General features: G+C 42.0%; 1 protein-coding gene across 1 annotated transcript in view; it reads left to right on the top strand.

Annotated features, from left to right (window-relative positions):
- The window catches only part of lrguk (leucine-rich repeats and guanylate kinase domain containing), a 152717-nt gene that overhangs the window by 65292 nt on the left and 62070 nt on the right, over window positions 1-25355 (top strand). Inside the window, exon 12 of the mRNA XM_068059449.1 lies at window positions 20812-20908. Within this exon, the coding sequence (XP_067915550.1) occupies window positions 20812-20908 (97 nt within the window). The remainder of the gene's footprint in view (window positions 1-20811; window positions 20909-25355) is intronic.

The following is a 25355-nucleotide window of genomic DNA, read 5'->3' as shown; positions in this document are numbered from 1 at the left end:
GGTACTGCTTGTGCGGAGTTTGCAAGTTCTCCCTGTGACCACGTGGGTTTTCGCCGGGTGCTCCGGTTTCCTCCCAAAGCCAAAGACTTGCAGGTAATAGGTAAAATTGGCCATTGTAAATTGCCCCTAGTGTAGGTAGGTGGTAGTGAATATGGGATTACTGTACGGTTAGTATAAATGGGTGGTTGTTGGTCGGCACAAACTCGGTGGGCCGAAGGGCCTGTTTCAGTGCTGTATCTCTAAATAAAAAATAAATAAATCGTCAGAGCAGTTGCGTTGGAGACTGAGAAACTGGGAGAATGGAATGGAGTCCTTACAGGAGGTAGGGTGTGAAACATAGAAACGTAGACAATAGAGCAAGAGTAGGCCATTCGGCCTACGAGCCTGCTCCACCATTCATTATGATCATGACTGATCATCCAACTCAGTAACCTGTTCCCGCTTTCACCCCATACCCTTTGATCCCTTTAGACCCAAGAGCTATATCTAACACCTTCTTGAAAATACTTGTAGAAGTGTATTTGAGGTAGCTGTGGGAGTCGGTGGGCTTATAATGAATATTAGTAGACAGCCTATCCCCAGAGATGGAGATAAAGAAGTTGAGGAAGGGAAGGGAAGTGTCAGAGATGGACCATGGAAAGGTGAGAGAAGGGTGGAAATTAGAAGCAAGGTTGATAAAGTTTTCCAGTTCGGGGCGGGAGCAGGAAACAGCACTGATACAGTCATCAATGTACTGGAAAAAGAGTTGGGGGAGGGGGCCTGAGTAGGACTGGAGCAAGGAATGTTCGCCATATCTCACAAAAAGACAGGCATAACTCTCCTTCGTTATAAGCCCATTGAGTTCAATAATTTCAGAGCATGACGGGCCCCCCTTTTTATTTTTAGTTTTTTCTTTGTTTATTTTATTTTAGTTTGTTTAGTTTGTTTTTACTGTGCCTACCCACTTTTTTTTATGTTTGTGCTTGGAGCCAGGGCTGTTCATTTTACAGTCAATTGACACCCTCTCTGTACTAATGCTTTGTCTTTCACCACACCATTATCATACCGTTTGCCTTTGTTCCATGATCTTCTGGTCAGTTATCCTCTGTGACCTTGTCCTATCAACAGCTTCTCTTTTTTATCCCTTGCCCCACCCCCCGCTTTACTTGCTTAAAACCTTTTACATTTCTAATATTTGTCAGTTCTGATGAAGGGTCACTGACCTGAAATGTTAACTCTGCTTCTCTTTCCACAGATGCTGTCAGACCTGCTGAGTATTTCCAGCATTTCTTGTTTTTATTACTTGGGGCCCTCTTACCTGCCTGACTTGCAATAGCACCTGACTGGCCCTGACCACTAACCAGATCTTTACCACCAGCTAACCTAAAGGGTATGACTGCCTCCTGGATCAAAGGTAATTCACCCTCTCCCTGATGCCCTGCAACAGCTCTGAGCTGAAGTTCCTCGAGATACAGACACTACTGCAGATGGGGTTGTCCAGGATCGCAATGCTATCCACAAATTCTCACATGCTGCAGTTGCAGCGCCCCAAATGCACTATCATCTCTATCTAACCTTGTTTTATATATTTAATTAATTAACATTAATTTTTTAAATCAATTTAACTTATTTTTAGTTTTTGAATTAATTACTTGATCTAGTTTAAGTTATCGGTAGATTAAATTCAATATTTCCTTTCCACTGCTCCACTCTTCTCCTTCCCTCCTTCCCTCACCCTTTCCACTGCTCCACTTCTCTCTTGGCCTGCACCGTCCACTACTCCGCCATTCTCTCGGCCTCGTCCTTTCCACCGCTCCGTTGCTGTCGGGCCTCGCCCTTCTTACTGCTGCACTCCATTCTCAACCGACCCTTTCCAGTGCTGAGCATCTTTCTCAGCCTTGTCCTTTCCACTGCTCTGCTTGACTCATGCCCTTACCCTTTCCACTGCCCCGCCCCTTTCTCGCCCGCGCCCTTTCCACTGCGACACTCCGCTTTTGCCTTTGCCCATTCCGCTGCTGCGCTCAGCTTTCAACCTTGCGCTCCACTCTCGATCTCTCCCTTTTCACTTCTTCGCTGCTTTCTCAGGCCTTGCCCTTTCCACTGCTCCGCTTCTCTCTTGGCCTTGCCTTTTCCACTGCTCTGTTCCTCACTTGGCCTCGCCTTTTCCACTGATCTGTTCCTCTCTTGGCCGCGTCTTTTCCACTGCTCATTTTCTCTCTCAGCCTTGTCCCTTCCACTGCGGCGCTCCATTTTTGCCTTCCCCCTTTCCACTGTTGCGCTCAGCTTTCAACCTGCCCTTTCCACATCTCTACTCCTCTTTCAGGTCTCGCCCTTTTCATTGCGGCACTCTGCCTTCGCCCTTGCCCTTTCCACTGCGACACTCCGCTTTTGCCTTTGCCCTTTCCGCTGCTGCGCTCAGCTTTCAACCTTGCGCTCCACTCTCGATCTCTCCCTTTTCACTTCTTCGCTGCTTTCTCAGGCCTTACCCTTTCCACTGCTCCGCTTCTCTCTTGGCCTTGCCTTTTCCACTGCTCTGTTCCTCTCTTGGCCTCGCCTTTTCCACTGATCTGTTCCTCTCTTGGCCGCGTCTTTTCCACTGCTCAGTTTCTCTCTCAGCCTTGTCCTTTCCACTGCCGCGCTCCATTTTTGCCTTCCCCCTTTCCACTGTTGCGCTCAGCTTTCAACCTGCCCTGTCCACATCTCTACTCCTCTTTCAGGTCTCGCCCTTTTCATTGCGGCACTCTGCCTTCGCCCTTGCCCTTTCCACTGCTGCACTCCGCTCTCAACCTTGCCCTTTTCACTGCTCCACTCCTCTCTTGGCCTCACCCTTTCCACTGCTTTGCACCTCTCTCAGTCCTCGCCCTTTTCACTGCTTTGCTTCTCTCTCGGCCTCGGCCTTTTCACTGTTCCACTCCTCTCTCAGGCCTCGCTCTTTTCAGTACTCGCTTAGAGATACAGCATGAATCTTATGACCTCAATTTGACAACACTCACAAGCATTGAGTAATTAGCAACCATTTGCCAGTTTCAACTTAACGCTGCAAGCTTCTAAATGTGGTACCTTATGCATCATTTTGTTCAACAGAGGTTCCTTAAATCACATCATTGTGCGATGCATAATAACCTGCTTTTTGTTTTGGCTTGCCTGAGGTTAGTGTGAAAAAATAGGACTACCAAAATATATCAAAGCAAACTGATCAAAATAGTTAAGTAACTGCAGCAATTACACATGTACAAGTTAACAGCAAATACTGAAAGATGATGTTTCTTTAAAGGAGAGGGCATGCCGCATGGGAAGTACATTTTGTTGGAAGTGCTCCCCCATTGTCTGTCTAAATAAAATACATTAGGGTGATTTTCACCTTGGCTATTAGGAATCAATGGGATGAAAATAGGGCGCATACTTTTTAAAAATTCATTCACGGGATGTGGGCATCGCTGGCCAGGCCAGCATTTATTGCCCATCCCTAATTGCCCTCTCCACCAGATTACCATGTAGCTGGTGAAGGTGAAAATGACTGCCACTGAAGTTTATTTTCACCCTACAGAGATCTACGATGTCAAGTCTTTTAGCCTGCAGGCCATTCTAGTAACATCACAGATAGGCATCTTGTCCTGGATTGCAAAGAAATCTATCACTTTGGACCAGCTTGGTTGCCCATCAAGAGCTGCTTGATTCTGGGGAACCATACTTCCTCTTTATCCAAGGTAATTTGAAAAAAACAGAATAGTCTGGAAATGACTGCGTGATATTCTTGTAAAAAATTAATTTGTCTGCACTCATAGTAAATCCTTTTGCCTGCTATTTTAAAGGAGGAATTATCCTCGTTAATCACACAATGTAATTCAAGGCTAAGTATTTGTTTCAATAGATCATAGAATTGCATTGAATTTACAACATTGAAGCAGGTCTTTCAGCCCAACTGGTTTATGCCAGGGTTTATGCTCCACACAAGGCCCCTTCTACCCCTCTTCATCTAACCCTATCAGCATAACCTTCTATTTGTTTCTCCCTTGTGTAGCTGCCACTTAAATGCATCTATGCTATTTGCCTCAACTATTCCATGCTGTAGCAAGTTCCACATTCTAACTACTCTCTGGGTAAAGAGGTTTCTGTTGAGTTCCTTATTGGATTTAATAGTGACTATCATATTTGTGTCCGCTAGTTTTCGAGGGTACTTTGGACAAGAAACTATTTCCCCTTTTTAGATTTTCCAGTCATGTGCCCCAGTCATAATGCTATAAAAAGGAATTATAACCAGCTATAACCTTTGATATTGGACTTTGATGTCAAGTGGGTTGTGTTCACCAGGTCCATATAGTTTTGGACTGCGCTGAGTCTTGGTTCAGGTTGATTTTTTACAAAGCTGAGAATGGATATAGAGCTAACCAGTGTACAAGAAAAACTTTGAATATTTTTTTTTTGTAATACTTAAAACTGCAACACTTACATTTCTGTATTTGGGGAAAACTACTGTTCACCTTGGAGGCCTAAAAGATTGATGCATTAAAACTGTGTTTTATAATCTGCTGTTCTCAAATGTCATATTTACTATGCTTGTCTGGTCACAGCATATGAACAAAATGAGGAATGTTAGATTTTGACAAAAGCATTTTTTCGTTTAGTTGATTGAAAGCACATGTAGTGACTGAATCTGGCGCTTGTTGCTGGGATATGAGCGTTCATGATGTGATCCATTTATCTTCAGTGTAAATGGCAAGTACCTCTTTATAGTTAAACCAACTAGTTGTTACATCATAGACTTTGGGCTAAGCATTGTGAGACCACCAGGTTGTATTTTTAAATTTGTTTTTAAAAGAAACTTTGATTTATTTTCTTCCCATTCCCCTTTCTTGAAGTTTTCGTGGAGCATTAGGCACCTTTCTGTTTTCTCGGGGTAGCACAGTTTTGATAGGGAAATCAATGTATAGGAAAGCACACGCTTGCATTCTACTCTGTGTGACTTCTGAGCAATTTTAGGTTCACAAACCAAAGGCAATTGATTTGCTGTCACTCAGATACTGCATCTCCCACTGTCTTTGAGACTTGTAATGCACACTTGCAATGTTTAAGCTGCAAATTGCATGACGTGTTAATTTTGCGGACAGTCACATTACACCAAATCACTTGCTCTAGCACACATCATGTGGTATGAGACTTCTATTGTAAATAACTCCATTAAGATATCCTAGATAACCTGGCATTAATGTGTCTGTGCAGCTCTTTATGGATATTATGAGTGAATCGCATTATAGACCTCCAGACCAGTAATAACTACATCTATTAGCCAATAGGTGTTCCCCCACCCCACTCCCGCTGCCACATGTGAAAATTGTGTCATCTTGAGCACCGCAGATGACAGTGGAATCAAACCATTATCAACATCTGTATAGGTAGATCTACATTAATTTTTCCACTACATGTCGTTACTAAAGGTCTGTGAGATGGAAGATTTGGTTTATGGTACTGAGAATTAAATAAATGATTAACCAACCTCTTAGAAACTCATGAAAAACAATGTCTGTATGGGCAGAATAAAATTCAACAATTTGATAGGGAAGATGTCAACTGCAACTCTTAGCATTTTGTTAAAATGGACAGGTCTGTGGACACAGCCATTAGGCTGAAATTGGATATTGTATCCTCCACCTCCAGACAGGTCAAATTGCAACAAAGTATAATGCTTAGTTTCGCTCGGGTCCAATAAGCTCCATGCAGAAAGTCTGAATTGTATTTCCCTGTGGCATAAACATCTCCAGATTAAGTCAGGTAACATTAAGGCTGCCTACCAGAGCCTGCTGGTTTGTGTCAAGATCTCTTTGTATTATGGTATCTGGACTAGCCACTTAAACAAGGAAAATAAAGGGAATTCACCCTGAAAATATGATTGTGTGAAAACTGAAGGTTCTTTGGCACCATACTAGTTACAGGGCCAGCCTCTTCTAGGGCATACTTCCTTACAGAATTTGAAAATATTACACAAGAATCAGCATCTTTCTATTGTTTCCACCACTGTCAGATGGATGTACAAGATCACATTGTATTATTCGAAAAAGAGCTAGGGAACTCAAGGGAGTGCAAGCAAATTTTTTGCAACCTGTCCTCATAATTTAAGTACTGTGTGGCTCAGGATAGTGTCCAAAAACTTTTACGACCTGTTGTCCTGGCCAACATTTATCTTTCAACCGACAGCATTGGAACATAGGAATAGGCCATTTAGTTCCACAAGCCTGTTCCACCATTCATTGAAATCATGGCTGATCTGTGACCTAATCTATATACCCAACTTTTCCCCAACTCCCTTAATACCTTTAGTTAACAGAGATCTATCAATTTCAGGTTTGAAATTAACAATTGACCCAACATCAACTGCCATTTGCAGAAGAGAGTTCCAAATGTCTAGCACCCTTTACAAATAGAAGTGTTTCCTAATTCCACTCCTGAAAGGCTTAGCTCTAATTTTAAGTCTATGTCCCGTTATCCTAGATTCCCCAAACAGGGGAAATAGTTTCTATCTACCCTATCGATTCCCTTTAGTATCTTGAAAACTTCAATTAAATCAACCCTTAACTTCAAAATTCCAGGGAGTCTAGTAAATCTACCTCCAATATATTCTTCCTAAGGTGTAGTGGCCAGAACTGAACACAGTACTCCATGTGTGGTCTAATCAGGGCTTATAATAAGCATAGAATTGCTTTTAACCCTTTGTATTCTAGTCCTCTAGATATAAAGCCCAGCATTCCAATAGCCTTTTTGATAATTTTCTGTACCTGTCCATGTCATTTTAATGACCTAGGTGCATGGATCCCACATCTCTTTGGACGTCCACTGTTCCTAGTTTTTCACCATTTGGAAAGTACTATGATCTATCCTTTTTAGGTTCAGAGTGAATGGCTTCACACTTGCCTATATTGAAATTCATTTGCCCAGTTTTGCCCTTTCATTTAATCTGTTAATATCTCTTTGTAATTTTATGCATCCATCTACACTGCTTATAATGCCATGTATCTTTGTCCCATCAGCAAACTTAGATTTGTGGCTCTCTAGCCCGTCATCTAAGTCGTTAATAAATACAGTGAATAGTTGAGGCCCGAACACATCGCTGTGGGACGCCAGCATTCACATCCTGGCAATTAGAGTCTCACTAAAAAAACTGATGATCTGACCACAACTCATTGCTGTTTGTGTGACCTTGCTGTGCACAAATTGGCTGCCATGTTTCCCTATATTACAATAGTGAATAATCTCCAAAAGGACCTTCATTGGCTGTGACATGCTTGGGATACCCCGAGGTTATGAAAGGCATTATATAAATGCAAGTTTGGTGTTGCTGTGATGGTTAGGAAGACTGAATTTGAAGTACCAACTCGTTGTGGTGTTGGCAGAACTCCTTCTGTTTGACATTGAACATTCTCCAGTGGTGATACTTGGCTGTATTAGTGCTACTGGCTCCCAATACACAGGGTTTTGAGTAGTCAGCAGCCACACCTTAAACAATTTGCTGGATTCACTAGCCCTAGTGAATGCAGAAAGTTTGCTTTGGGATTGCTTCCAGCTATATGACAGTCATATTCTGGGAGCTGGTAGTACTAACCTGGTAGTACTGCGGGCCAGCACAGTGGCGCAGTGGTTAGCACCGCAGCCTCACAGCTCCAGTGACCCGGGTTCAATTCTGGGTACTGCCTGTGCGGAGTTTGCAAGATCTCCCTGTGACCGTATGGGTTTTCGCCAGGTACTCCAGTTTCCTCCCACAGCCAAAGACTTGCAGGTTGATAGGTAAATTGGCTATTATAAATTGCCCCTAGTATAGGTAGGTGGTAGGGGAATATAGGAAAGGTGGGGATGTGGTAGGAATATGGGATTAGTGTAGGATTAGTATAAATGGGTCGGCACAGACTCGGTGGGTTGAAGGGCCTGTTTCAGTGCTGTATCTCTAAATAAATAAATAACATGGCACAAATATAAGAATGAGTGTGACAACCCGTTAGTGCTGAAATATGGCCTGTGTCATGCTGTTGATTCACAATCACTAGGAATTGCATTAGGATTGCCCAAACTCACCTCTTTTCATGTAGCCGTCAGAGAGAAAGCACACACATCCCATCAGTCTAGGCTGGATTCCTACCAGGTTGTAGAGAGGAAAAAGAACAGTATTTCAACTCTCTTTCCCTTTCAGACTTTCCTGCTGGAGCTTCTGTTAAAGTATTTCACCCTGCAGCTTTTCGAGTTAAGCATTTCCAGGCTGATTGAAGAAGTTCAGAATGTGAAATGCTTGTGAAAATTCTTTCTGCACTCATTTTCTCCCCAATTTCTCCCACCTCCCTCCTGCATTTCATTGATTTCTTTTTAGGTTGCATTTCCACAGGCAGCACCAGTTACTGTCCATTTGGTGCCTAGGTCACATGATGTCAGCCATGGCGCAGTTGGTAGCACTGTCACCCCTGAGTCATAAGGTTGTATGTTCAAGTCCAACTGCAGGACTTGAGCACAAAATCAAGGCTGACACTCTTGTGCAATATTGAGAGAATGCTGCACTGTCAGAGGTGCCATCTTTCAGATGAGACGTTAAACCGAGGCCCTGTCTACCCTCTCAGGTTGATATAAAAAATGCCATGGCTATATTTCAAAGAAGAACAAGGGAGTTACTCCAGTGTCCTGGCCAATGTTTATCCCTCAATCAACATCGCTGAAACACATTATCTGATCATTCTCACATCGCTGTTTGTAGGAGCTTGCTGTGCGCAACCTGACTGCTGCATTTCCTACATTACAACAGTGACTACACTTAAAGTGCTTCATTGGCTGTAAAGCACTTTGAGATGATGTTCATGAAAGGTGCTATATTAATATAAGTCTTTTCATGGCCATTATACATGCACCAGGCTGCTTGACCATGGTAACCATCGCAGCCACACCCAATCTTATCCTCATTCAATATCCACACACATGCACTTCCACCAAGGATTACAAGATAACAGTCAGGAGTGAAGTCTTGGCCAATTGCCCTCACCACCTGTGCACCCGCACCCCTCAAAAAAACCCTGGGAAACTGAAGCTTATCTTGGCAGCCTAACTGCCACCCTGACTGAGATCAGCTATCTCAACACAGACCAGTGATCTAGCCTGGGGCATCCTTGGTCTGTACAGCCCAGCTACTCACTAAACTTACTGAGCAGTCAGCCTGGTCGGCACGTATATATGTATGTATTTATTTATTTTCATTCACAGGATGTTGGCATCTCTGGCAAGGCCAGTATTTATGGTCCATCCCTAATTACCCTTAAGAAGGTGGTGGTGAGCTGCTTTCTTGAACTGATGCTGTCTGTGTGGTGTAGGTACGTCCAGTGACTACATATGAGCAGTTAGAAGGTGAAAACAGGAAGTTGTTGTCCAAGATGCCTCTCTCCTCCAGAAGCTTCACTATACTGGTATCTTGTCGAGAGACTCAGCATTGAAATACATGAAAGGGCATTAAGTTGCTGTACTTACATGATAGATGCACACTAAAATTGCCAGAAAACTTAGGGCTTGTCCATTCTAGTGTAAGTAAATTTTGAATAGTGTGATAAATCTTAATTATTGCCAGACAACTTCTATGGTTTATCACTTCAGATTTTAACTATCGTTGAGGATATAAAAAATAATTAAAAATTTAATTTTTTTCACTTTTTCTTCTGTCTCTTTTATCTCTTTCTCTTAATCCCATTTTTCTTTGCCTCATTTTATTTTACTTTATGTAAGTTGGCATTGAATTAATTGTTCTAACTGACACTTCCTGGTTACGACACTGTGCTCCTCATTAATGATTCTTCAGACTGATTCATTAAGGGAATACACAGTTGCTTATCCTGTTCACACAGGTCCCAGATCCCCTGTTGAGGGTGTAGTGCCAAAATGCCTCTCCAATCACAGCAAGTTCCAGTGTAAAATCCCATAGAAAATCTGTGGGCAAGTATAAGTGTAATGAATGGCTGACACCAATCATTCACTACTGACCGCAAAATCCAGCTCATTTAAAATTCTGCATCTCAGAAAGTCTTCTGCACATCCCCTCCATAACTCCCTTTTCTCATTAAATAGGTGCTTTTTCTGTACAGTATTCTCAGAACCTGTGGAAGAGCCTGTTACTCCAGAATTGGCCTTTATAGCCACTCCAGGCGCTGCTTCACAAACCACTGACCACCTCCAGGCGCGTATCCATTGTCTCTCGAGATAAGGAGGCCCAAAAGATTCTCAGAACAAACTTGCTAAGTCTCTCTTTATTTCGTGTTCATCGTGTGTCTCTCCAGGTCTTCCTGCTACTTTGCATATTATTCTCATTTTTTTTCTCTTTAAGTCATGCTGTATACTTTACATCATGCTTGCTGGCTTTGTCTTTCTCCAGTCCTTTCTCATCTATACATTAGTCTTTAGTGTCCACTGCCGAAGTGTCACTGTTTCCGAGAACATTGCTCAGTCTTTCTTTGCCCTAAAATATGCAGTTTTATTATTATTAATAATAGCAAGAACTTTAAAATGAATTTTATTCCACTAATCCAGTCAGGTTCTGGTGAGCTTCACCTTTGTGGTTAATCCCTTCAACTAAATCTAATGATTTGAATTGCTGCTAGTCCATTAGTCTCTTTATTTCACAAATAAGCTAATGCACGACTGTAAAGGACTGCTTATTGAGGACTCATAAGTATAGCTGTTTTACATAAATTTGGTTGAACGTAAGAAATAAGAGTAGGAGTAGCACATATGGCCCTTACATAGAAAATAGGAGCAGGAGTAGGCCATTCGGCCCTTCGAGCCAGCTCCGCCATTCATTATGATCATGGCTCATCATCCAACTCAATAACCTGTTCCCGCTTTCGCCCTATACCCTTTGATCCCTTTAGACCCAAGAGCTATATCTAACTCCTTCTTGAAAACATAGTCTTTCTGCTTTCTGTGGTAGCGAATTCCACAGGCTCAGCACGCTCTGGGTGAAGAAATTTCTCCTCACCTCAGTCCTGAAAGGTTTACCCCGTATCCTTAGACTTTGACCCCTGGTTTTGGACTCCCCCACCATCGGGAACATCCTTCCTGCATCTACCCTGTCAAGTACTGTTAGAATTTTATAGGTTTCTATGAGATCCACCCTCACTCTTCTGAACTCCAGCGAATATAATCCTAACTGACTCAATTTCTCCTCATACGTCAGTCCCGCCATCCCAGGAATCAGTCTGGTAAACCTTCGCTGCACTCCGTCTATAGCAAAAACATCCTTCCTCAGATAAGGAGACCAAACTCCACACAATATTCCAGGTGTGGCCTCACCGAGGCCCTGTATAATTGCAGCAAGACATCCTTGCTTCTGTACTCGAATCCTCTCACTATGAAGGCCAACATACCATTTGCCTTTTTTACCGCATATTGGACCTGCATGCTTACCTTCAGCGACTGGTGTACAAGAACATCCAGGTCTCGCTGCATGTTCCCCTCTCTCAGTTTATAGCCGTTCAGATAATAATCTGCCTTTCTGTTTTTGCTACCAAAATGGATAACCTCACATTTATCCACATTATCCTGCATCTGCCATGCATTAACCCACTCACTCAATTGTCCAAATCACCCTGAAGCCTCTCTGCATCCTCCTCACAACTCACCCTCCCACCCAGTTTTGTGTCATCTGCAAATTTGAAGATATTGCATTTAGTTCCCTTACCTAAATCATTAATGCATATTGTGAATAGCTGGGGTCCTAGCACCGAACCCTGCGGTACCCCACTAGTCACTGCCTGCCATTTGGAAAAAGACCCATTTATCCCTACTCTTTGTTTCCTGTCTGCCAACCAATTTTCTATCCATTGCAATACACTACCCCCAATCCCATGCGCTTTAATTTTACATGCTAATCTCTCATGTGGGACTTTGTCGAAAGCCTTCTGAAAGTCCAAATAAACCACATCCACTGGCTCCCCCTCATCAACTCTACTAGTTACATCTTCGAAGAATTCTAGTAGATTTGTCGAGCATAATTTCCCTTTAATAAATACATGCTGACTCTGCCTGACTCTACCACTGTTCTCTAAGTGCTCGGCTATAAAATCTTTGATAATGGACTCTAGAATTTTCCCCACTACTGACATCAGGCTGACTGGTCTATAATTCCCTGCTTTCTCTCTACCTCCCTTTTTAAATAGTGGGGTTACATTAGCTACCCTCTAATCTGTAGGAACTGTTCCAAAGTCTATAGAATCTTGGAAGGTGACCACCAATACATCCACTATTTCTAGGGCAACTTCCTTAAGTATTCTGGGATGCATACCATCAGGCCCTGGGGATTTATTGGCCTTCAATCCCATCAATTTCCCCAACAGCATTTCTCTACTAATACTGATTTTCTTCAGTTTCCTCTGTCTCACTAAGCCCTGTGTTCCTCAACATTTCTGGTATATTTATGTCCTCCTTTGTGAAGACGGAACCAAAGTATGCATTTAGTTGATCAGCCATTTCTTGGTTCCCCATAATAAATTCCCCTGTCTCTGACTGTAAGGGACCTACATTTGTCTTCACCAATCTTTTTCTCTTCACATATCTATAGAAACTTTTACAGTCAGTTTTTATGTTCCCCACAAGCTTGCTCTCGTACTCGATTTTCCCCTTCTTAATCAATCCCTTGGTCCTCCTTTGCTGAATTCTAAACTGCTCCCGATCCTCAGGTCTGTTGTTTTTCCTGGCAAATTTATATGCCTCTTCCTTGGATCTAATGCTATCTCTAATTTCCCTTGTAAGCCATGGTTTGGCTACCTTTCCTGTTTTACTTTTACTGCCTTCAAACCTACTCCGCCCGCTCAATATGATCATGGCTGGTCTTCTGCCTCAATTCCACTTTTCTACCTACTCCCCATATTCCTTGATTCCCTGAAAGACCAAAAATCTGTCTATCCTGCCTTAAATATATTCAACGATGGAGCATCCTCTGGGATAGAGAATTCCAAAGATACACAATTCGTTGAGTGAATAAAGTTCTCCTTTTCTCAGCCCTAAATTATCATCTCTTTATCCTGAGACTGTGTCCCCATGTTTTAGATTCCCCAGCCAGTGGAAACAACCTCTCAGTGTCTACCCTGTCAGGCCCCTTCAGAATCTTGTTAGTTTCACTGAGATTACCTCTCATTCTTCTGAACTCCAGACAATACAGACCCAATTTGCCATTAACATATTTGTACACTCGAAAACCCCACACCACATTTATATGTTACAGTGTTCTCATCTTCCGGGCACGTTTGACTGGTCTTCCATTGATAAGGCAGTGTCTGGTGACCCTGTTAGTATTTTTCCTCTGTACATCTCAACTTTTGAATCTGGTTCAAGTCTCGGCAGCCTTTCGCTGTAACAGTGTTCTGAGAGCAGTTTTCTCTCTCCCTCTCTTCTGAGGCTGTGCAGCTGCTGCTGGTTTCTTCATGTCTTCCTTCCTTATACTGTCAGACTTAGGAAAGCCTGTTGTATTTATTCAGAACAGAATTCAATAGTCATTTACCTTTTACAATTTCTCAGAGTCCATACGTCTGGCCACAACAAAACCATCTGGGCCTTCCTTATTCTTAATATTCCTTATTAGGTTAAGATCGGTATAAACAGATATTTCCCCTTGGCCGTTACTGATGTATACTTCAAAATGTTGAAGAGCCAATACGAGACCTAAAGCCTCCTTTTCAATCGTGTGGAGTACGCATTTTGGTACTTATTCAGTTTTCTAGAGAAATAATTGACCAGTCATTCGATACCAGCATAATCATCCTGGAGTGACACTGCTCCTACCCCCACATCACCGGCATCAGCAGCCACTTTAAAGGACTTGCTAAAATTTGGTGCCGCTAGGATGTGTTCATTTATTAAAATGGCCTTTAATTTCTCAAATGCCATTTGATATAATTCTGTCCTCCTGACCTTCACATTTCTCTTTAACAAATTTGTCAAGTGGGGTAACTACTGCACTGAAGTTAGGAATGAGCTTTCGGTAGAACCCACACGTCCCTGGGAATTGTAGTACCTCCTTTTTTGTCTTGGGGACTGGAAAGTATATTATCACCTTAGCTTTGGCGAACTCAGTCTTTGCTAAGTATATCACCAAATTGGCTTTCTGTAACTTGTTGAACAGAGCCTTTAAGTGTTCAACACAGCATGATTTTCCCAAGTGTCACTGTATACCAATAGGTCATCAATATGCACAACACACATGCTTAGTCCAGCAATTACCTGATTAGTCAACCACTGAGATGTGGCTAGTGCATTTTTCATACCAAACAGGATGACCTTACACTGAAATAGGCTATTTGGGGTCATGAAGGCAGATATTTCTTCAGCTTGGTCAGTCAAGGGGACTTACCAATATCCTTTGAGCATATCAATCTTGCTAACAAAGGCTGAATTCCGCACTCTGTCAATACAGTCCTCATGTCGTAGGATTGTCTGTTTTAGTTACAGCATTGACTCTCCAATAATCAATACAGAATCTTTTGCAACCGTCTGGTTTTGGTACCAGCACAACCGAAGAACTCCAACTACTTTGACTGGGTTCATTATATCATTGTTTAGCACAAATTGAACCTCTTCTCTGACCTGAGCCAATTTATCCAGATTGAAACGATAAGGGTTCTGTTTAATGGATTTAGTTGTCCCTACATCAACCTACATGATTAGCCAGAGGAGTTCGACCTGGCTTATCTGCACATACTGCTTTAAACCCTTTTAACAGCCCAGTTATGACTTTTCTTTGTTGTTCAGAAAGGTAGTGTAGAACTGTATCTAAACTTTCTAACACTTCTGTGTTTGCCAGTTTCACTACAGAGGGTTCAATTTGAGAATTCTTGGTCTATGCCTCTCCATCCAGTTCATTAAAAGTCATACTATCCTTATCCTCATCGTCTATCATTTGCCATACATTTACTGGCTGACAATCTTCACAGTCATAGTATCTTTTCAACATATTCATATTACACACCCTTTGACTTTTCCATCTGTCTGGGGACATTTAGTTCACATCACTGAATTGTCTCTTAATGATGTAAGGTCCACTGAACCTAGGTAGGCAACAAAACTAGCACCTTGTCTCCAGGTTGAAATTTACATGCCTTAGCTGTTCTATCTGCTTGGGTGTTCAACAATTGGTGAGAAACCTTGAGATATTCTCTGGCCATCTCACAAGCTCTTGAGAGTCTCTCTCAAAACTCTGACACATAATCTAAGAGGGTAGTTTCCTCTTCCTGTGCTGAAAATCTCTCCTTAATGAGTTTAAGGGGATCTGTAACCTCCTGCCCATAGATCAATTCAAATGGACTGAAACCCGTAGACTCATTTGGTGTGTCCCTGATGGCGAATAATAAAAATGATATCCCCTTATCCCAGTCATCATACCCTTTAGGGTTTGGTGATATCTTTCCAAAGCACCTTGTGACTGTGGGTGATAAACAGACAATTTGAGTTGTCTCACTCCCAAATTACACATGACCTCTTGAAATATCGACATGAAATTTGACCCCTGGTCCATCTGAATTTCCTTTGGCAATCCATATCGAGTGAAAAACTGAATCGACCCCTCAATCATACTTTCGCTGTGATCTTTTTCGAGGGTATTGCCTGTGGAAATCAAGTGGACAAATCCGTGATGGTTAGGAGAAATTGTGACCTGACTTAGTTGTGGGTAAGGGTCTGACACAATCCACAAGAACCCTACTAAATGGTTCATCAAAAGCAGGTATTGGTATTAATGGGACTGGCTTAATTGAAGGCTGTGGTTTCCCAACCATCTGACATGTGTGATATGTCTTACAGAAGTCGATCACATCCCTGTGCAGCTTTGGCCAGTAAAATGCTTCATTACCCTGGTCTGTATCTTCCAAGTACCCAAATCACCTGCAATTGGAGTCTCATGGGAAATTCTCAAAATTTCACTGCAGTACCCTGGAGGAACAACAACCTGATGAACTATAGCCCAGTCATCATCAGCGGGCCGCTGGGGCGGTTTCCACTTTCTAATTAGAATGTTATTCTTAACATCATAGCATTCAGGGATTTTCTCAGCCACCATCTCAGAACACGCTGTCTGAGATATTTCTTGCAATCACGGTCTGCCTGTTGTGCCTCAATCAAAGACGATCTGTTAAACAATTCAGCCTCGCTACCCGAATTCCTGAAAAATGTTTCAGTCAGGCAGACATCCGACTTGTCCTTTATAACCACTGACTCTTTCTCATTTTGCTTAATCCTATGAGCCTGGGATCTCGTCACTACATAATCTGGGAATATTCTGGGAAATTCTCCCTGCAAAACTTCAGTTTCAACAACTTTAACTGGCTTTTCCAAAACTACTGGAGAAGTCAATACCTTATCCTTAGCTAAGACATTTCCGAGCAACAAATCGACTCCCACTCTTACACGAATGTTTATTTCGTCACCTTGTAATTTAGCCTTATACAATGGAATGGGTAAATAACCTTCCTCAATGCACCCCTTGCTACCATTAATGACTGGGTTGTCCCTGTATCCCTAAGCAAAATAATTGATTTGCCTGCCTCACCAGACGGTTATGGGGACATTTTACCTTTGAACATAAAAATCCTATAACCTTCAGGAACCTGATTTAATCCACTTGCTCTGCTACAGTCTTTAATGCATCCATTGTTAATTGTGTTAAGTTATGGAGAGTCAAATCTTCTCTCTCCGCAAAGGCTTGAGCATTAAAAATAGACATGCTGACTTTTCTTTATGGCCACGGCAAAAGTAATTGTGAAATCTTGTCCATTTAAATTTTAGCAAATTCCAGTGTACCCATTTTATAGCCTCTGAATTCGTATCCCAGACCCAATTCCCCAATTTGATACAACCTCACTTGCGACCGTTAATTTTAAAACACGAGATATAAACTCCCCAGGCAGATTAAAGAATTACACAACAAGATTTCATGTTTTAAGACTTTTACTGAAGCTGCACTAAAGAACAACATTAACTATACAGTACTTAGTAGGTAGCTAATACACTAAATTACAGAAAAAGGTATTTCCCATAAACACTCTCTAAAACCCCACACCACATTTATATGTTACACAGTGTTCTCATCAAATTGGTATCTTTGCTGCTAAAAGTCCCAAACTCCTCCCAGTTGCAATGGATTGGAAATCCCAGTCCTTCTCAAACACCAATGTCCTCTTCGCTCATTCGCTTACTTCTTCCGAGCACATTCGACTGGTCTTCCATTGGTAAGGCAATCTCTGGTGACCCTGTTGGTCTTTTCCCCTCCGCAAAGCTTAATTTTCAAATTGGGATCAAGTCTTAGCAGCCTTTCGCTGTAACATTGTTCTGAGAGCAGTTGTTTTCTGTCTCTCTCTCTGTTCTGAGGCTGTGCAGCTCCTGCTGGTTTCTTTGTGTCTTCCTTTCTTCCTTACAGCAATTTCTCAGAGTCCATACCTCTGGCCACAGCAAAACCACCTGAGCCTTTCTTTGTTTCCAGGTGTTAGCAATTGCAACTTCAATTTGCATTTTATAGCGCCTGGCTCCCTGTTAATGATCTGAGATTCTGGGAGAGAAAAACCCATTGTCTGTCAGATATTACAACCTTGTGCTCTGCTTTCAAAAGGGTCTTTGATCTGGGTTCCTTGTTTGCATGGTAACCAAGACCCCTGACTTGTTTCTGGGCAGACTTGGTGTGAGGTCACATTTCTCCTCCAACTCCATTTTACACTGCATTAAAAAATCACAGTTTTTAAAACATAATCATACTACAAAGTCCAGCATTCATAACAATCGTATTTACCAAATGTTTTGTCAGTGTGGTTGTTCTTGGTAAATTTATAAAATAAAAAAAATTACAGTGGTCACTTTGACATTTTTCATCAATGTGTCATGTGTCAAGGCACTTAAAGCTTTGGATATATTTATAACTATATATTTTTTTTAAAGAAAAGTATTTGAAAATAAAGTTTTACAATCACCATGTGACCCACATTTTGCTTGTGTAAATTTAAGTTCTTTCTGTTAAATTATTTTCAATTTGGAATGGCATCTTTTGAAGCACTGCTTGTTGCCTGTAGTTATGGAATCAAGTGTTGCACATTACCAGTGGCACAGCTGCTGCGCACATCTGACACTAATAGCTTTGTTCTTTTTATGTCGGTTTAACCAAAGAACCAATTTGTGTGAGGACATCTGTTTCCTTTCGGTTTCAGCATCTTTCATGGCCAGACCGCATAGTAAGGTTTTTAAAAATATTGCTGTTGAGAAAAGTTGAAGGAAACAAGTGGTTCAGTGGGTTAGAGCACTCTTCTGTCATTTTTATTTTATTTTTATTTAGAGATACAGCACTGAAACAGGCCCTTCGGCCCACCGAGTCTGTGCCGACCAACAACCACCCATTTATACTAACCCTACAGTAATCCCATATTCCCTATCACCTACCTACACTAGGGGTAATTTACAACAGCCAATTTACTTATCACCTGCAAGTCTTTAGCTGTGGGAGGAAACCGGAGCACCCAGCGAAAACCCACACAGACACAGGGAGAACTTGCAAACTCCACACAGGCAGTACCCAGCATCGAACCCGGGTCCCTGGAGCTGTGAGGCTGCAGTGCTAACCACTGCACCACTGTGCCATCTTTGACACTTGGATTCAAAACTAGCCCAGGTTGATGTAATGAAACTCTCTTAATGAATTTGAGCCAAATCTCAAGCCAGGTCCATTTGGGAATGGAATAACAGCACAAAATTGCACATATTCTGCCTAGAATTCTTTGAGGATGTAACTAGTAGAGTTGAAGAGGGGGAGCCAGTGGATGTGGTTTATTTGGACTTTCAGAAGGCTTTCGACAAAGTCCCACATAAGAGATTAGCGTGTAAAATTAAAGTGCATGGGATTGGGGGTAGTGTATTGCGATGGATAGAAAATTAGTTGGCAGACAGGAAACAAAGAGTAGGGTTAAATGGGTCTTTTTCTGAATGGCAGGCAGTGACTAGTGGGGTACCGCAGGGATCGGTGCTAGAACCCCAGCTATTCACAATATACATTAAGGATTTAGATGAGGGAACTAAATGTAATATCTCCAAATTTGCAGATGACACAAAACTGGGTGGAAGGGTGAATTGTGAGGGGGAAGGAGAGAGGCTTCAGGGTGATTTGGACAAATTAAGTGAGTGGGCTAATGCATGGCAGATGCAGTATAATGTGGATAAATGTGAGGTTATCCACTTTGGTAGCAAAAACAAGAAGGCAGATTATTATCTGAACGGTTATAAACTGAGAGAGGGGAACATGCAGCGAGACCTGGGTGTTCTTGTACACCAGTCGCTGAAGGTAAGCATGCAGGTCCAACAAGTGGTAAAAAAGGTAAATGGTATGTTGGCCTTCATAGCGAGAGGATTCGAGTACAGGAGCTGGGATGTCTTGCTGCAATTATACAGGGCCTTGGTGAGGCCACACCTGGAATATTGTGTGGAGTTTTGGTCTCCTTATCTGAGGAAGGATGTTCTTGCTATAGAGGGAGTGCAGCGAAGGTTTACCAGACTGATTCCTGGGATGGCGGGACTGACGTATGAGGAGAAATTGAGTCAGTTAGGATTATATTCGCTGGAGTTCAGAAGAGTGAGGGTGGATCTCATAGAAACCTATAAAATTCTAACAGGACTTGACAGGGTAGATGCAGGAAGGATGTTCCCGATGGTGGGGGAGTCCAGAACCAGCGGTCATAGTCTAAGGATACGGGGTAAACCTTTCAGGACTGAGATGAGGAGAAATTTCTTCACCCAGAGAGTGGCAAGCCTGTGGAATTCGCTACCACAGAAAGCAGTTGAGGCCAAAACATTGTATGTTTTCAAGAAGGAGTTAGGTTATAGCTCTTGGGTCTAAAGGGATCACAGGGTATGGGGCGAAAGCGGGAACAGGTTACTGAGTTGGATGATGAACCATGATCATAATGAATGGCGGAGCAGGCTCGAAGGGCTGAATGGCCTACTCCTGCTCCTATTTTCTATGTTTCTATAATACAGCACTAATTGGCAACAAGCTGTGAGGGTGATTGGTACAGAAAATGGAATGTTGGATTAAGGGCACATCTCCAAAATTGAAGTTTTGGTATATTGCGGGACTAATTCTTCAGTTATGTGTAGCAATATTGTAGATATGTTCTGCTTTGTGTTTGTTCTTTTCTAGGAAGAAGAAAGTCAAATTAAATTTGGTTTCACTAAATACATGCTAGCCAAAGTGTTAGAATGATCACTTCTATGCACTAACTCAGGCTAATCCCAATTTTAAGTCAAAGCTTAAATACCAAATGATTAAGAGACCTCAATTTCCCCACTATTTTGGATGTAGCACTCTAATAATGAAAAACAATTTGCATTATTCTTTAGAATTATTACTGCTGTACCCATAGATAATGATTTCACAAAATTGTAAGCATATTATTTTCAAACACATTTACAATGTGACTACACATAGCAATCAGAACATTTGTTTCTCTGCATTGTATTGTACCTGACCTGACTGTCTGATACCAGCATTGGCTGCAAAAAGCAACAAAAAAGTCTTGAATACCCAGCAATTTGATGAGTATGAAAATTACCAAAATACAAATTAAATTGATGGTTCTATTAGAAGAAAACAATCTGAGTGCAGTCTGTTTATTTCTGTTAGAATTTGTAAGGAGATCTGGTGTTTTAAACAAGCTATTTCCTTTTATTTTTACATCTGTTACACAGATCCAGCTGGTATCAAGTACCTTCAGAGCTGCCTCTCCGATGAGGCAGATCCACATCAGGGTCCTGTATTAGCACAATTATTTATAGAGGCTTATATTTTAACTCTTTTTCCAGTATCTGTCACACAAACAGAAGTCCTTACTTTGGAGAAGAGGATGGATGTGATTATCATTTTGTAACTGAGCAAACTTTTGAAGAAATGATACTACAGGTAAGAATTTTCTGACATTAGAGAATTGGACATCATGAATTCATAATTTTTTTTCTTAAATACTTTGGGAGCCTTTACTGAATTTTTAGTAAAGTGGAATTGGATGTGGGTTTCTGTTAAAGTGTGCAGCATACACATTATTATATTCACTTAAACATTGAGGACGTCTGTTTGAATGCCTTGAGTTCATCTCTCTCGTCATTTGCTGTTCACATCTCTTCAGCCTGACACAGCACCAAGACTACCTTGGTCAAAGCCACAAATAATGTCCTATTTGACTGCAACTGTGCTGACTTATCCTTTATCATCCTTCTTCAAAACCTTTCTGCAGTCTTTGTGGTAGACCACTCTATCTTTCTGTAGTCCTTCCACTCAAGGGTCCACCTCCATGGTAGTACACTTTCATAGTTTCACTCATGCATGTCCCACCTTACCAGGGCATCTGCAATGGCTTCTTCTTCCATGCTTATACAGTCGCTGGTAATAATGTTAGCATGAAAATGGGGCATGTTTGACAGACTAGCTGGTCTTTTCTTACCCATCAATTTCATATGTTCATATATTTGACCGTATGTGTAAGCACAGGGTCAGCTTTGATATTTATACTGACAATACCCACCTTTATCTCTATGCGTTTACTTTCTAATCTACAACTGTTACTTTTTGGTGTATGAGATTGTGAATGAACCAGAACTTCCTCCAGTTACAAACACTAGTTGTCCTATTTGGTTTACACCAGAAACTTTGAATCTTAGGCTAAGGTTCCAGCTCCCTCTGTGACTGAAGATGCTGTACAACCTCAGTAGTCTGCTTGAATCTGAATAAACTTCAAACCACACATCAAGATAGCCTATTCCAGTCTCCGAAATATTGCCTGAGCTGACTTCATCTTACCTCCACCACCTTTGAAACCCTTAATCCATGGCTTTGTCACCTTCAAAATTGACTTCTCCATTCGTTTCAAATTCCATCCTACTACAAACTCTAACTCTGACAACCACATCCTTTTCTATTAAGTCTCACCCATATATCACTCTTGTCCTCACTGTCCTACTCTGATTTCTTCTCCCCTAGCACATTGATTTCAAAATTCTCACCTTCGTTTACAAATCCTCAATTCATCTTACCTCTTCCAGCCATACATCTCAGTTGACTTCTGTTCTTCTTCTGACTCAGGGTTATCAGATGTACCCTTCTCCTTCCACTCCAATGTTGATTGCAGTACCTTCAGCCATCACAGCCCTGGATTTATGAATTTGGTTCTTAATCTCCTCTGCTTTACAACATACTAGCTCATCTTAAAAACTTTGTCAAAACCTGTCTCTCAAACCAAGCATTTTGGTGAACTCTATTAGCCCTTCTCCCAATTCCTATTCATTAGCTAATATCTTCTGTCTTAGTCCCACCACCCACCCATCCCCACCTTTCCATAGCACCAAGTTGCCTGGGCTGGAGTGTTTCAGTTTTGAAGGGAGACTGACAAGGCTAGGGTTGTTTTCCTTAGAGCAGAGAAGGCTGAGGGGGGATCTGATTGAGGTATACAAAATTATGAGGGGCATTGATAGATTAGATAGGAAGAAATATTTTCCCTTGGCAGAGGGGTCAATAACCAGGGGGCATAGATTTAAGGTAAGGGGCAGGAGGTTTAGAGGGGATTTGAGGAAAAGAAATTTCACCCAGAGGGTGGTTGGAAACTGGAACGCACTGCCTGAAGAGGTGGTAGAGGCAGGAACCATCACAATATTTAATAAGTATTTAGATGAGCACTTGAAACGCCATAGCATACAAGGCTACGGGCCAAGTGCTGGTAAATGGGATTAGAATAAGTAGGTGCTTGATGGCCGGCACAGACACGATGGGCTGAAGGGCCTGTTTCTGTGCTGTATGACTCTATGACTCTTGTCCACACACAGTTGTTCAATTGAGAGATCAGTTGTTTGTAGATTAGTGTGTGGTGCTTTGTAATGTTCCCAGGATATAATGGTTAGACTGTTTTGCTCTTTGATTCTTCATACCTACTTTCTCTTCTGAGAGGGACCTTGAATCTGCTCACCATCTAATTGACCATGCACCAACCATAGTTGAGAGACTGTGGTATGTGACTTGCTCCCAGGATTCTATCTGAGCATCTCTGAACTGGAGATGAGTCTGAGTTAATTCAGATATGACTCCCTCTCTCTTGCCATGGGGTAGCACCTGATGTTCCCTTTTATGATAGAGCTTGGTTGCAGCTTAGTAAGATAGGAGAATCATACATCTAACTCTTGGCCATGCAATACCTGATTAAAATCCATATCTGAGCAAAATTCTGATCAAAACCCAAAAGTCCTGTTGAAGGACCTAATAATTAAATAGAAGGTACATCACAGTGACAACAAGGATATAGTGTTTATTTCACCACAATGAAGAGACGGTTACTGATGAGCCTCAAGTGCTCTGTACTCAGCATTCCATCTGTCACGCCATGTGATTTTCTTTATTATACACGTGTTTACTTTAATCACCAGTGTTTTCCAATTTTTCTCCTCTCCTAAGGCGATGACTCATGTTAGTCTACTGCTGGTGACTCATGGGAGCTCATAGCCCTTCAGACGCTCACTGGTGAGGCCATCCTAATGTCTGCGCCTAAGCAGTAACCGTCTGCAGTATTGACCTTGGGAAGCATCACAGCCAAGTCCAATCCTATCCTTCCCAGCATCTAGGCAGATACACTTTCCAGGAGTTGGCAGGGTGGGAAGAATGGACAGGATAACACTCAGGATTGGAAGCTCCTGCTGATTTATTTCACTTTAGCCCAGCAACACCGAGGGGCCTCACTGCCATACTGGCTTAAATTAAACACAGAATAGAAATCTGAAATAAAAACAGAAAATGCAGCATCTGTGGAGAGAGAAACAGATTTAACGGGCTGTATTTTCAAATGCCAGCAGTGTTGGGACCAGGTATGGACACAATTTGAAAATTGCAGTCCCGGTGGTCGTCTCCGGAACCCACTTCTTCTGGGACAGTCCACAAGTTTCAATGTGACGGCAGGGGGAGGGAGTGTGGTGAGCATAGTGGAGGCAATGGGGAACAGTTTATTTTCAGCCACATTAGTTTTTTCCCTTTGACCTCTAATGTTAAATTGCTGATGGGTTTTGCTTTCCATTGGATGCCGCTCCATCCACAATTAAAAATATTTTTAACTTTTATTATTTTTTTGCTATTTAAATGAGAAGATTAAATTATTTTCAATGTCGATCTTGGAATACAGGGTAGAATTTCAAAATTTGCCAATGATAGCAAACTTGGAGGAGTGGCAAACAGTGAGGATGATACAAACTGCCTGATAGGATATCGATAGGCTAGCAGAATGGGCAGACAAGTGGCAGATGGAATTTAATACATAGAAGTGTGAGGTGATGCATTTTGGCAGAAGGGATAGGGTGTGGCTATATATAGACTTAATGGCACAGTTCTTAAGAGTGTGCATTAACAGAGGGACCTAGGGGTGCATGTATATCGATCTTTGAAGGTAGCAGGACATATTGAGAGGGTGGTTAGCAAAGCATATGGGATCTTGGGCTTCATAAATGGAGGCATAGAGTACAAAAGCAGGGAAGTTATGCTGAACCTTTACAAAGCTTTGGTTTGGCCCCAACTAGAGTATTGCGTCCAGTTCTGGTTGCCGCACTTTAGGAAGGATGTGAGGATCCTTGAGAGGGTGCAAAGGAGATTTGCCAGAATGGTTCCAGGAATAGGGAATTTGAGTTACAAAGTTACATTAGAAAAACTGGAATTGTTCTCCCCAGAGCAAAGGAAATTGAGGGGAGATTTGATAGAGGTGTACAAAATTATAACAGCCTAGATAAATTATACAAGGAAAATCTGTTCCCATTAACTGATGGAACAAGGACTAGGGGACACAGATTCAAGGTTTTGAGCAAGAGATGCAGGGGGAATGTGAGGAAGAACTTTTTTATGCAGTGAGTGATAATGCGTGGAACTCGCTGCCCAGGAGGGAGGTGGAAGCAAGACAATCAATGATTTCAAAAGGAAATTGAATGGGCATTTGAAGGAAATAAACTTGCAGGCTATGGGGATGAAGAAGGGCAATGGGACTCATGGAGAGCCGGCATGGACTCGATGGGCCTAATGGCCTCCTTTTATGCCACAAATGACTCTATGACCTACTCAGATAAAAGAATAGACATTTTGTTAAGAATCACAGAATTGTTAGAGCGCAGAAGGAGGCCATTCAGCCTATCGTGTCCATACCGGCTCTCTGAGCAATTCACGTAGTACCATTCTCCTGCCTTCTCCCCATAACCCTGCACATTCTTCCTTTTCAGATAACAGTCTAATTCCCACTTGAAGGCCTCAATTGACCCTGCCTCCACCACCCTCTCAGGCAGTACATTCCAGATCCTAACCACTCACTGCATACAGAAGTTTTTCCTCATGTCAC

Source organism: Heterodontus francisci, chromosome 27 (assembly GCF_036365525.1).
Source record: "Heterodontus francisci isolate sHetFra1 chromosome 27, sHetFra1.hap1, whole genome shotgun sequence".
Lineage (NCBI taxonomy): Eukaryota > Metazoa > Chordata > Chondrichthyes > Heterodontiformes > Heterodontidae > Heterodontus > Heterodontus francisci.
Note: the sequence above shows the minus strand (reverse complement) of the source record. Positions and strands in the feature narration are given on the sequence as shown.